General features: G+C 47.0%; 1 protein-coding gene across 1 annotated transcript in view; it reads left to right on the plus strand.

The window, feature by feature from the left end:
- Positions 1-12,286, plus strand: part of PAPPA2 (pappalysin 2) — a 220,107-nt gene extending 207,821 nt beyond the window's left edge. Inside the window, 2 exon segments of the mRNA XM_033092004.1 lie at positions 9,060-9,158; positions 11,321-12,286. Of these exon segments, the coding sequence (XP_032947895.1) occupies positions 9,060-9,158; positions 11,321-11,395 (174 nt within the window). The 3' untranslated portion in view covers positions 11,396-12,286.
- The last annotated feature ends 1,535 nt before the right edge of the window (positions 12,287-13,821 follow it).

Genomic DNA, 13,821 nt, shown 5'->3' on the forward strand with positions numbered 1-13,821 from the left:
CTGGGCCTTCTTCCGGGATGCACGTACCTTTCTACCCCTGTCCCCCAGCTGCAGGTTTTCCACCTCTGACGCCTCCTTCACCTCCCAGAGCTGTGTGAGCCCTTGAACAGCATGTGGGTGTCATGTGGGGCGTGGTCTTAACATAACAGCTGGCAGAGGGCCAAGAGCGGAGGGGCTGCGTGATGGCCACCTCCAGAGTGGCAAGGTGCCTGCAGTGGCCTGAAATGTTGCTATTTCATTCTTCTGAATCTTGAAGTTTGGTTCTGTAAGAATTCACAGTTAGCGCACCTCTACCTGGAAGGTCGTCCTAAGCTATTTTCAGGTGATGTTTTAGAGAGAGTAATTGATAGAGCAGATACCTGGGGAGGCCAGGGAACAAGATAGAGAAAATGTGCCTTATCTTAGAGGAAGAGCAAGAGGAATGGAAAGAAAAACCATTCCGCCTTCGTAGTTCATAAAGTTGATCGGGATCTATGAGGGCCACTCACCAGCTGTCTGCCAAGCACCTACTCTGGTGTGTCAGGCATTGTGCTGATACAGGGGCCTGAGGGAAGGGGTCAGGGTGGCAAAGGGAACAACGCGAAAGTGGGCCTGTCCCCATGTCCCTTCCCGAGTTCAAGCCTCTTGTGTTCAAAGTTTCTATTTCTGACCTTGAAACACAGTAGGTGAGCTCTTAGCTGGAGCTAAGTAGGTGAACACTTAGCTGGAGAGAAGGCAGACAACTCCTGGAACAAACAATTGTTAATCCATTCCTGTTTGAAAGAAGACAGCCAAGTGCCATGCAACAAACTGTGGCAGGAGACCTTGCCAGCCACCTGGACCACGCCCGCCATGAAAACAACAAAAACCAAATCGTGAGAATGAATGGGCCCACCAGCTTCGCAAGGGAGACATGAATGAGGCCTGACAGCACGTCATTGTCAGTTCTTGCTGGGAGCCCGAGCACAGACGCTGCTACATCATAAACATGAGTATGCCAGGGAGCCAGCAGTCAGGACACCTGGAGCACTGCTGCCAAGGTCACCAGACAGCATCTTGGGCAGGGGCCCTGTCTGGTTGGGAAGGAGGGAGGACGGCCCTGCCATGAAATCAGAGTTTGATAGCAAAACCGTTGGGAATCGCTGGCATAAAATCTACACTAGCCGACCCCGCAGGACCGGTGGCTCCGGAGGAAACGGAAAGCATGGAGGATGCGAGTGAGACTGATGGAAGAGGAGAAAAACGGTTTTAGGATTTTTGTTTGTTAAGGACATGAAGTTGGGGTTTGGTTTGATACCGAGGGGCCAGGCACTGACCTCATAAGTGGTTATGGAGATTTGGGGACTAAATCAGGTGGTGGCAGGGAGTGGATGCTGTCACAGCATCGTGCAGATTTGGTAAGGGTTGGGGGAGAGAGGGCCAGGGTCTTACCCTAGGCGAGACCTCTGGGTCGCAGGAGGGCCAGGGACACACTCCCTTCAGTAGCAGTAGCATTTCTCTACAGGCCAGGTCACAGGTTTGCAGGAGGGCTGTGCCATTTTATTTTTAAGCCCCCTAAGATCGTGTGACAAGGACCTGTGGAAGAATGTTCTCTTCTCCTGGCTGTCTCTTCAGAAGCTGGCCTCTAACTTTGAGCAGATGTTGTTCTGGCAGACAAATGCAGACTCTACGTGAATACTCCCCGGCCCATCTTCACCTTTCGGGGCTCTAACTCCCCCCACCCCCACCCCACACCCACTGTGGAGGTGGATGAGAAGCTCCCGGGCCATGTTGGGCTAAGACGAGAGGCTCCGTGGGGAAGCAGGTTGGTGTCTGTCTGTAAGTGAGGTGGTGACTCTGCTGTGCACGAAAGGGGCTGCTAGCAGGTTAGTTTTGGCTGAACAGCAAGTCACAGAGAGTCTTCTCACCTTCCTGTTTGCCTGTGGTGCACGTCAGGGAAGAGCTGTCAGGGATGGTTTGGGGTTTTTCAGAGGCTGAGACACCCGTCACCACGATGGTTTTGAGGAGAGCCCTACTTTCCAGAAGCCAGTCAGGCCGTTCTTCCTCTGTTTTGATGAGTTCCAGACCCATTTCCCTTGTCACTTGACTCTCCCTCATGACTTAGAGGGACGTATTTCTGGTGCAAATGAATGGGGCAGGAGGCTCACAGGGACAGCAGCTTCCATGGCTTTGGCTCTAAAGTGTTGGTGGCAGAATCTTGAAGTTTTTCTAACCAGACTCTCTGTGGCTGGAACTCAGACATCGACCCACACCTGCAGAAGCAAAGGCTGTGTTCCTAACACCTTCACACAACCAGGATTCATTGAGTGCATACTGTGGGCGGGTTCTGTGTTAAGCATTTTACCTCTATTTGCTCATTTATTCCTTACAACCACCCTACAAGGTAGGTGTTATTCTCATTCACGAACGAGGACACTGCTGCTTAAAGAAGCCAGTAACTCGCTCGGCGTCAAATAGTAGGTAAGGGGCAGAGCTGTGATCTGGGCATAGGTTTACCTAACACCATACCCCATGCCCTTAGTCACCATACTGCACAGCCCTAATCATTTTCCTGGGCAGGAGCTATTAAGCTCTGGGTACCTTGAAGCAGATGAAAATATTCTGGGTCAAAGAAGTCATTTGACCTTATTCTGTTTGCTTTTCTTTTTCCATCTCAATTGGTTCCAACTATTTCTCTCAGAAGAGATTTTATTTTTGCACTCCTTGGTGATACCTGTTCTGAGACTGTGCGTTGGTTTTGCTGTCAGATAAAATAAGCTGGTTATAACCAGGCTTCTCTTTCATTCAGACTCTGTAAAAGTACACATTTGTTTTTCTTTCTTTGAGGGCCTGGTGGCTTGCACAGGCAGAGATTTGAAGCCCTACACGGAAACTATATGACCTCATATGGACCAGTAAAGCACAATAGACCACCAGACTAGACCCCAAATCCTGATCCCTCTCTTGGGGTCACCAAACAAGGCTGCTTCCTTCTGCCCACCCAACAGAATGTGTGCCACCATTGCCTTTCTTTCACCTACGTCTTGCCTATCTGTTGTTTGTAGAGTAGACCCTTGGCCTTCAAGAGAGTACTCTCTGCAGTTTCAACCGGTAGCTGGTAATTCGGTAGGTCCTTCCTATCTTAGTGATTCGTGCTTTGCCAAAGCCTGGGTTTGAATCGTGGAGACTTCAGGGCTGTTAGGCGGAAGCAAACCTCGTGGTTCCAAGTGAGTCAATATACCTGGGTAGCATCATCGCGTGACTATGTCATTGCATAGCTGCCCTCACAAAGGCAGTCGTGTTAAAATACTTTCAGAGTCACTTCAAAGTCCCCCACCTTGCAAAGGCCCCAGACCTGGGCCCCTATTCCTGGTCAGCTGTTAACACCCAGACACCTATTACAGATATGGGCAAACATTTCTAGGACAGCCGTGGTTTCAGTGCCTTCTTTGTCTGCTCTGGTTTTCAGCTTCTTTTTTGTGTTTTGGCCCCTGGTGGTTTTCTTTCTTTTCCTATTATCCCAGCTGTAGAACTGAGAGGATATCGCTAAATTTGATCCAATAATTTTTGGGTTACTATGGAAGGAGAATGTTTAGGTAGTATATTCTACTATCTGTTCCTACTCAGAAATGAATGTATACCAACACTACACCTAGTAGAATATTGAAACAGATTATATGTACATATACATATATAATCTATTTCAAGTCCATGCAGTAGGTTATATGTATATATACACGTATAATCTATTTCAATTCCAGTGTCTGTCTTTAGTGTTTATATTAAGAAAAGAAACAGAAAAGGACTACATGCCCAAAGAAGTTCCACCTGTGTCTAAGTTATGTGATTATTGTAAAGCAACATGCCTAGTAAATTTTCTAGAGTAGAGGAATAATAAAAAGGAAGGATCTGGTCATTAAGTATGCTAAGGAAATGTAGTTGGCCATCATCAGATTTATTTGTTGAGAACCTAGCACGCCTCTGGCACTGAACTAGTCTCTGGGACTAAATAGAGTTTTAGACCCTGAGCCCTTGGTCACACTCTCAGAGTGTTAAGTCCTGTCACATCCATATATGGATCACGTGTCCCATAGTAACGCAGAGACAGGGCTAGCTCTCTGGGTCCAGGAAGCCGGAGGAGATTTTCCAGATGAGACTATATCTAAGAAACTCTTTCTGCTCAATCCATCTCAGAGTATCTGCCTATTTTAATCTTACATTTTCCGAGAAGACTGTCTCAAACCCACAAATGTGAGATCCTTGGCACCTCCCACCCCAAGGGGTGAACACTGGAGAGTGGGATGAGTTCATTTCCTCTTCCCTCAGATGACTGCAGTGAGCAGAAAAAACTCCTGGCTTTAACATTCTTGGGCCAGAAATAAATGTTTCTGGGTTTCAGGCATCTGCTGATAGGATGGAAGCTTGGTGCTGCTCCCTCCAGGGGAAGTCAGCCTGTAGGGAAACACGGGCCGACCAAGCCCTAGGACCAGAAGGAGCTATAGTGCCTGGTAGCTTCAGAGAAACAGAAGTGAAGCTGTGGGGACCCAGGGGGGTTGAGATGATATATATGACCTTTTCTTCGTCTCTGTGTTGGATCTCTGGGTTTACTTCACTATTAGTGCTAAGCCCTTTTTATAGAGGTGCCAAAGAAACTTATGTTACCCAGCATTCCCCATAAATTAATGGGACCATTACGTCATGGTGGCCTGGTAAAGTAGCAGGAGCATCAGATCGAGAATCAAGAAATGTGGGCTCCGTTCCCAGGGCGGCCACTGACTAGCCTTGCAAGCAAGACGTTTCACCTATTACGGCTCCATTTCGTCGTCAGTAAAATGAGAGTTTTGTGCTCAGTGGTCTTCAAGCCTCCATCTAGCCTGAGAATTTCATGTGTATGGCCCTGAGAAACATAGCAAATGTGTTCTGGTCGTCAGGGTCCCTGAGGGGGCCTCAAAGGCCTCCCAAGTTTTGCCCCTGAGACCCTAAGAGTCCTCATGGAGAAGCCCAACAGCACGGACACAGTAGGCAGCCCCACGCCATGAAAGGAGAACGAGAATCAGGCCAGAGGTTACCATTCAGCCCTGGAAAAAGGGCTTCTTTTGGGCCTGGTGCAACCTAACCAGTATGTTAGAAACAGGTGCAGTCCGATTTATCATTCACATAACTGGAGGGGACCGATGGGAAATGATGGGGAGAAAGAAAATGTGTCAGGCATTCGGCAAAAACGTATTTATATCTTCTCCTGGTCTAAAACCCTCCTCGAGACAATAAATCAGGATTCTGGCCAGTGCCTTCCCTATGGGGGTCTCACTTCTGACTGAGATGCCCATCCCGTAGGCTAGAAGTCTGTACTAACCTTTCTAAAACATCAATGCCGTCATGCGTTCTGTTGCAAGCTGTCCAAGAGAAGTGTTCTTCATCTGATTCGAGTAGTGGAGGGATTATCCAGCCAGTCAGCCGGAGTTGATGGAGCGCTTCCTGAGGGCAGGCCCTGTGATGGGCAGCCGGGGACCACCCCCCCCCCCCCCCGTTTCCCTTTCTTCTTCCCCTTACACAGTTTCCTCTGGCTCCTCTTCCTCCCTCAGTCATCCTAAACTCTCCTTCCCGGTGGCTAGCTTTAGCAGTGAGCCCCTGGAAGCTCAGGGGAGAAGAGCTTCAACCCCAGAAATCTGGACTAGGCTCTTCTCTCCTGAGCCCATATATGTGTGGCCTCTCATCACACGAGAGATCAGCCCCCTTCTCTCTCGAGGGCTAGAGCCGTGTTTGACTTATTCATTTACATGTCCCTATATGCCTGGCACATGTAGGTGGGGAATAAACAATGTCAACTGATTGAATGAATGACAACATCCGCAGACAACAGACAGGCCCACCACCTCTATCTCTAGCTCCCCCAAAGAGCCTTCAACAGAAAATATCACCAGATGACCCGACATCAAGAAATTATCTTTACTTTTGAGAAGTTTCCAAAGTAGAGGAGGTAGGATAGGCTGGCAGCCCTTCCTCTTCGTACTCCATCACTTACATGAAGCCATTTATTGGGCCACCTCAACTACCTGGAACACAGCTGGCGTGGAGAGGGTGGCAAGACATGCCTTCCTGTGACACTTAGAATAGGTACATTCAAGCTCATATGTCGTAAGACGAGTAACCCAGACCCTTTCAGATTTAGCTATTTAAGTATAATTCTAAGAAGCTTGATGCTGGCTCCAAGATAAATGACACATGAGGGTGTGTGTGTGTGCGGGTGTGTTGGATGAATCTCATCTAGTGAAGGGTAAATAAATGGCCCAATGCACTGAGCTTCCCTGTAAGTAACAATGAAGTGTTCAGGTTGGTGACTTTGTATTCTGGAAGTCATCAAAAGGCAGGGAAATAGGCATTTTATCAAGGTTGTATTCTTTCGTCAAAACGGTTAAAATGAAAATGAAAAAGTAGCTCCGAAAGGAACAGGGTTCAGGTATTTGAGAAACACCCTTCGTTCTCTGATGTTACAGGATAAATAAGGTATCGTGTGGGTAGCGTGTCACCCACGGTCACGGTCACACGGTACAGAGAAACCCCACCTCATACGCTCCCTTGGGAAATTTCCCGAGGGGAAGAGTGACATCCCAAATCTGACACCTGTCAGTTACTGAGATTTAGATCTCCTAGTTGCCCTCCAGTCTTCAGAGGCTTACAAAACGTTGGATCAATTAGTCATTTTTCCCTCCCTAGTTTTTCCATTGTAATTTTGGGCTCAAGCTGTCAAGCTTCCCAGGAGCCGGTTGCCATAGGAGCCTCTGTTTGTTTAGGGTGGAGAAGTTGTTTTTGGCAGGTTGGAGGAGGAGCAATTAATTCTAATAGGTATATAGTAAATTAAAGACTTAGGTCTTTTCAACCTTTTCTCTGTATTTCTGCTCCTTTTTATAACTCCCCTTCTCTTCCCAGATGACCTTTTAAGAGCAGAAAAGAAGCAACTTCTAGAAATCATGTCTGCACTATACAATAGAAGTTCAGTGAGACCCAGAGAAAGTGAAAATAGGTGGGTGGTCCCAGACTGCCTATCACAGGGCCCACTGGTCGCCTAGACCATTTCTGCTTTTCCAAGGTATCTTCCCTAATGTTCTCGCCAAGAGAAGCCATCCTTGGAGAGGACTTTGGAAAGATAACTTCCCCAGTATTTTTAATTTTTTTTTATTAATCCATTCAAATGTTTAAGGTGTTCTTATGAAAAGAAAGATCTTCCTTAGCTCTTCCTTTAATCCTCCGTACTGGAACCAGACGTATATATATGTAGGGAAAGAATTTTGGGTGGTCTTTGGATTTTTATAGACAATTGCATGAAAAAGAAAGAAGGAACAGATTAAGCTTTGCCAATGAGTCAGTCGGGGTTGGAGGAAAAGGGAACAGATGCCATGTTAGATGAGGAAATACGCTCCAAACACTTGAAACAGAAAAAGAAAACTCCGGGGAATCGCAGCAGGGCCCAAGAGCATCGAAAGGTGTTAAGGATGCAGCCAGTTGTATTTTGAGCCTTAATATTTGGCTGCAGTGGTGGACCCAAGTCCTGATTGTGTAGTTATTCCAAGTTCTCTGAGCCAGGGGAACTGGCTCCAGTGTTAAAGACAAATGCTCATCTCGGGCTCTTTGTCTTTCATCCCAGTGAGGCCAGTGTTGAAAACAGAATTCATTTTCACTTCCTGCTCTCAACTGACGTTGTGCAGCTGTGTGACAGCTGTGGAGTTCCACCCCACAAGTAGCAGCTTTTCAGTGATTGGCAAACTGGTACACATCTGGAATGATGTTCAAATGACCTCAGGACCCCATAGAGTAAATCAAAACACTGAAGTAATATCTTGGATGAGCCTGTTCTGATGTAACGCAAGTGCCGAAAATTATTTAATGGCCATTTCTTGAGTTTAGTGATCTAGCTCATCAAAGGACAGCAGAAATAGGGAACAGTCCTTCTAGCTGATATTCAAGAAGCGTGGGGGAGAAAAAGTGATTTGAACATGGACTCGGAAAGGTGGCCTCAGAACTCAAGAGTCTGTTGAGTCTTGTGGTCTAAGGAGTCCGACCACGAGATGTTTCTGAGGCTTTGCAGTTGGGCATCTGCTCAAGATGGGGAGCAGCGAATGTGATTGAGTAGGTGGGCTGGCTGATGTACCTTCCAGGATGCTGGGGTCACTGTTTCCCGCCAGGAGTGGTTCTAGAGAAACAATGCATTGGGCTGCTGAGCTATTTTTTAACCGCTTGTTGCTATTCTTATCATGCATTCCATTTTGGGGTGAAACACTCCATTAACTCTGGTTTGGTCTGGGCCCCTTTCCCATTTTGGTTCCCGTTAACTTGCAGCAGTAACAGGAGTAGATGGAAAGAAACAGTTTAGCTTGCTCTGCTCTAACCCTGTGTCTAGCTGCTGTGTGTGCAGAGGTGGGCATACATGGGGGACTCTGTCTGCTCCAGAACTGGCCTCCCAAATCCTAGGACCACTGCAGTCTGGACAGACATCATTTGAGCCTTCAGAGCACCCAGAATCACTAGGGTCTAGCTATAAGTACAAGCACCAGCAGAAGGGGTAGAAATTATGATCCTTAATTGGTGAGAATCAGCCAAAAGCTAAGATACATGACTTCTAAGGCCAAGCTCTGCTTGACCCGAGCCGGGTGGCCAAGGGCAATTTTTGTCATCTCTATGCACCTCTGTTTCCTCACTGAGAAAATAGGACTTTGAAAGCCAAGCCTGCCTGATGCACAGGTTTTTTTCTGATGATCAAGATTTAAACTATGTGAAGCTGTTTTGAAACCTATATGATCCAAGGGCCTATTATTGCAAGAAGATGAAACCGTCCATCAAGGAGTGCAAATGAACCATTCTGGACCCCAGAGTAGGCCAGGAGCAGGGGCTGCAGGTGAAATTTGACAATTCCTTAGGCCCAATGGTCTTATCTTGAGACTTTTCAACTCCTTGAGAATGTTAGGGCAAGTGTGTCCTTCCCCTTGGGTGCTCTTCCATAGTATCTCTTGAGTGTCACAAATTATGTTGGGGTGGGGGTGAGAGGGGCAGCAGGGTGAGGTACAGTGAAGCTGGCCTCGGGCACTGAACTCCCACCTCCTTGCCAGCCTTTCCAAGCAGACGGTTGGTGTGACACTATCAACAACCGGGCCTATTGCCATTACGATGGGGGTGACTGCTGCTCTTCCACACTGTCCTCCAAGAAGGTAAGTGGGCGCCCCTGGGCTGGGGGGGCTGGCGGGGCTGGAGGGGTAGCGGGCGGGACCTCCAGGAATACAGTCAGGGGCTTTGACTAGCTCTCCTTCATGGTGTATCACAATTGGTTTCTATTCCACGGTCAAGAAGAGGGAATTATAATGACCAAACGTTGGAGTTTCTAAAGTGACAGGATTAAGGGTAGTGGTTTTTAGGACAGATTCTTGGAAAGTACTAGTTCTTTAATCGGCAGTCTAGTAACTCCTTTAGAAAAGCCATGGCTTTTGCGATTGAAAGACTCACACCTACTTACCATTGTCCAGGAAACATCTCTGGAGGCAGGGAATAATAGTCTCCACTCCTTGGGGAAGCAGGATTACCAATGAAGTGACATCCAATTATTATTCGTCATAATGAAATTACTCCTATAAGTATATTAGAAGCATACTGCAGTCAGGTGCTGAGTGGCCGCCATAAACTACCTGAAGCACTTCTTGGAGCACCATGTCCTTAACAGTAGTCCTTTTCTCAATGCCCTTTATCCCAATTGCTCTGGGATTCTGTTAAAGTAGCAGATATGCTTCAGCTAAGCCTATAAAATTCAATAGGCTGAAATTGCAATAATGTGGATAAAAAGCCAAGTTCTCCAAAGATGCTACGTTGGCCAATTTGATGAATCAGAAATAGGCAGACGATGGACGTGTCTCTAGAGTAAAGTCACACCTATGTGATCACCTCTCCACGGACCTGAATACCTCCGATGAGAATGGCTGCCATTTTCTGATGGCTCACTATGTACCAGGCACTGTTCTCACCACTTACGCAAATTTACGTAACGCAGACCACTCAGGGGCTCAAAGCCCACAACTCAATTTGGCTCTCTTTGCTCAAAAAATCCCATAAATCCCCAAACCGAGAGAAACAGACCATGTGCTTGGATTGCGGGTCAGAAGTCACGCCAGCTAGTTCCTGTTCTCACTTGTGGAAAGTAACTGGTCCAAGTTCTGTACTCCGGAAAGCACGGTCACTTAGGAAGAAAGCAAGCAATTCTCTCCCCGTCGCCGTCTCTCACCCAGCAAATCTCGGATTTGTCTTTAATGGATTCCAGTGACTGTGGCCGGCATACACGAGAATCAGGATGGAAAAGGCACTTCATCCCCCATTGACTCCAAAATCTCATTTTTCTTCATGTGTGAAAATATGCAGGGACATTTCCCCACACAACCCCAGCCATTCTCTAGCCCATGTGCCCAATCACCACGTCCATCTCTTCAATGTACTTGGACTATTAAAAGATAACCTGTTTTTCTCTCATTCGACTGCCCATGCTCAAAGGGCAGGACCTCTGCCACTTTTACATCATGTGTCCCAAATGCCCAAATCTCTCTGAAGTTAGTTATTGACATCCCCAAAGTATTTTTACCTGTTGCATAGCCGTGCAAGCAGGTAGAGAGCTTTTTCTGGACCATCTCTGGCGTGAAGGAGGGGTAATTACATAGCAGGAAGGCAATCCAGCCACGACCAGTGGGTAGAAAGATGCATTGTTTGACGAAGCCACAGTGTGTCCTGGATTCAAGAAGGGTACAACCTCACGTTTATGAAGATGGCAGAGATGATCTTATTGCCCCCAAAACACCAGGGAGCAGGAGTCGTAGAGCCAGCCTGTACAGCCGTGGTTTTTCAAATAGTTTGCCATCACTCGTAGTTACGTTACCCAACCTCTCTTGGCCTTCTCTGGGACAAGAAAATACCAACATTCATCTTCCTTCACAGGGATTTTGTGACAATCATAATAGCAGCGAAAACATTAGCAGCAGTCGTTTCAGATATTAGTGGTAATATTAGCAGTAGTGGCAGCAGCAGTCATAGGTGCCTGGAAGTGGGTGTTTTATACCCATCATCTTATTGAAGTCACACAAACATCCCCTGGGGTAGTTACTATTGTCCTTCTCACTTCATAAACTGTGAAGAACCTGAATGAAAGAAGGTTTACTTTGCCTAAAGACACACACGGTGAGTAAGCGAGAGAACTGAGTGGCCATTTCAGTGCTGTGATATTAACACGTAATCCCACACTTCTCCAGGACCAAGCCAAGAAAAGTGACACCTGGTTGCAAAGGGTGACGCATGGCACGAAAATGCATTATTTCCCCTGTTCTTTGATCCCCTCCAGGTCATCCCATTTGCTGCTGACTGTGACCTGGATGAATGCACCTGCCGAGACCCCAAGGCGGAAGAAAATCAGTAACTGTGGAATCCAGCCCTCCTGCCACTGCCCTGGAGGCAGTAAGAAAGAGAGGCCTCCACAAAAGGAAACAGCAGGGGAATGAAGGAGAAAGTTCGTGGAATGAAGGAGGACGGGCATGAAGGAGCTTGTAAAGAAGGCAGGAGGATGTGTATGGGTGCCAGCTGTTGCATCAGGTAGCTCCATTAGGGAAGAATCACGGGCAAAGGTTTCTTCAAAGAGGCAGCTGATTAAAAGTAGAAGGAGAAATATGACAGGTGTACAAGGACTCTCCTCTCTCATTTATATTCTCTCCAGCCCCATCCTTAACTCCTGCTTTCCTCCCGACTCTGAACCCTGCTAGCCCTTCAGCCCCACCCGACTTATAAATCAGTACCAAAATCCTAGAAGAGAAGGGGCCGGGGACACTCTTCTCTTCATACCCATTTTGAATGAATTGCCACCTTTCAGGGCTCAGCTACTCGAAACCGGCTCTCTCCCTTTCTTTTGTGTAGTCTCCCTTAGTAATAATGAGGTTAGTTATTCTTTATAAGTATTTAAACATAATTATATAAATATATTATATATATATATTATATTTTTTGCTGTCTACTAAGCTAAAAAGTATCCATTGTTCCACACATGCTGCTGTGAAGTTCACATCCCAAATAAATGCTTTTGGTTTGAGGGTTTGAGGACCGAAAGACAAGTCCCCCTGCCATCTTTCTCTGATGGGCACTGACAGGTCAAGAGGGAAGTGGAGAAGGAGAGAGAGAGATGAGATGGACTTCTTTATGCTAACGTGTCAGCTGATCATCTTTGTATGAACTGGAAGCTGGGCCCACTTTGAGGCAATGGGGGGGGGTTGGAATGATAATTCTAAGAGGGATGGAAAGTTGGGTGGGAGTACCCATTGGTGACAGCACAGCTAGCCCATGGTTCTTGAGGATCCATCCAAGAAGAATATATTAACTTCTCCTCACTTCTAGGAACTCGTAGTTGGAGTTGGTGAGACCCAGGATTTTCTGCACTTCCCTATGTGCTGTTTCAAGTGTGGCTCTCTGCCAGCCAGTCAGTCAACAAGTTTCTATTAGGGCTCGTTCTCGCATCAGCAGAATTACAGCAACTCACACATTCCTCGAACTTGGCCCGTGGTCTCACTCCTTCTGAGTCCCCAATCCTGGCTGTCATTCACAGCCACATGACCAGTTATTGATTTTCCAGGAAAGAAAAGGTTATGGAAATGACATAGGGAAAGGCGGGAGGAGATGGAAGAGTAGGCAGAGAGAGGGGAGAGGTCAGGGTAAATCAGGACAGAAGGATGAGATGCATCACAGAGACTCTCAGCCTCATTCCAAGTCTCCAAAGCTGATCAAAGGGATCCTTGGAATAGCGCAGAAACAGGTAAATTCTATTCAAATGAGACGGATCACATCTATGACCCAGAGATTTCGGTTTGAGTGAGCTATGGAAACACGTGGAGCGAGGGTGACACTCTGTGGGGAGAGAGAAGAATTTCAACTATTTAGGGTCCATTTTGTTATTCTTTCTTGTTCAGTCGATGGACTGTACACACGTGAGCACGTCAGCCTGCCTCTACATCCCAGGCTTACTTCTTTTGCACAAGGGCTACTGTGGTTGCATTTCTTAGCAACAGTTTCTGGATTAGGCCTTGGGGAAAGAGAGTAAGGAGGCAATTTCTTGTTCAACATCCACGTTTATCATCTCGGGAAGGGCTGGAAGCTTGTCTCCCTCCAAGTTTCTTCTCCAAAGGAAGCCAAGAACAGGCAAAACTTAGAGTGCCACCTTCGCCTCTCTGGACTGTCCACTCTTTTGGCTCTGATCACACGTTGTCTATACTCCCATCAATACTGAATCAGTGGCCTTGCAAATAGGAAGAGGAACTATTACCACTATCTTGAGCCAGACTTCATGTAGGAAAGACTGGTATTCTGGAATGGAATGAAAAGGGGAAGGGGATATACACATATTTATATTTGGGGCTATGCAACGAGGGTGGCAAAGTTATTGGGGAAAGGAAAGAACAGAGTTTGCCCATCCGAACAACTTGCATCTTCTCTCTTTGCAGCCATAAGGGACATGATGAGCTACAAACTTCACTGAGTTCACTTTTAGTGCCCCCAAGAAGAGAATAAATATTTATATCTGGGATTCTGGTAGGCTTCCATATGGAAAGAGCAATGGAAAAGTTTGGATTCTCCATTTAAAAAAAAAAAAAAAAGATGTGAAATTGTGTTCCTGGGGAGTTTCCAAATTCCTGGAAGGGTGTCAAGCTCTGTGTAGGGGATCCTGCCTCGTCTGAGACCGAGGCAGTGGACTCGTTACCCTGGGCATCGTGGGCATAGCCAGCTCAGGAAGGCTGCAGCCTCCCCACAAGAATATGGAGCCTGTGATTTGTGCCAGCGGGGGTCTGCGCTCAGTTTCTCCAC

Source organism: Rhinolophus ferrumequinum, chromosome 22 (genome assembly GCF_004115265.2).
Source record: "Rhinolophus ferrumequinum isolate MPI-CBG mRhiFer1 chromosome 22, mRhiFer1_v1.p, whole genome shotgun sequence".
Lineage (NCBI taxonomy): Eukaryota > Metazoa > Chordata > Mammalia > Chiroptera > Rhinolophidae > Rhinolophus > Rhinolophus ferrumequinum.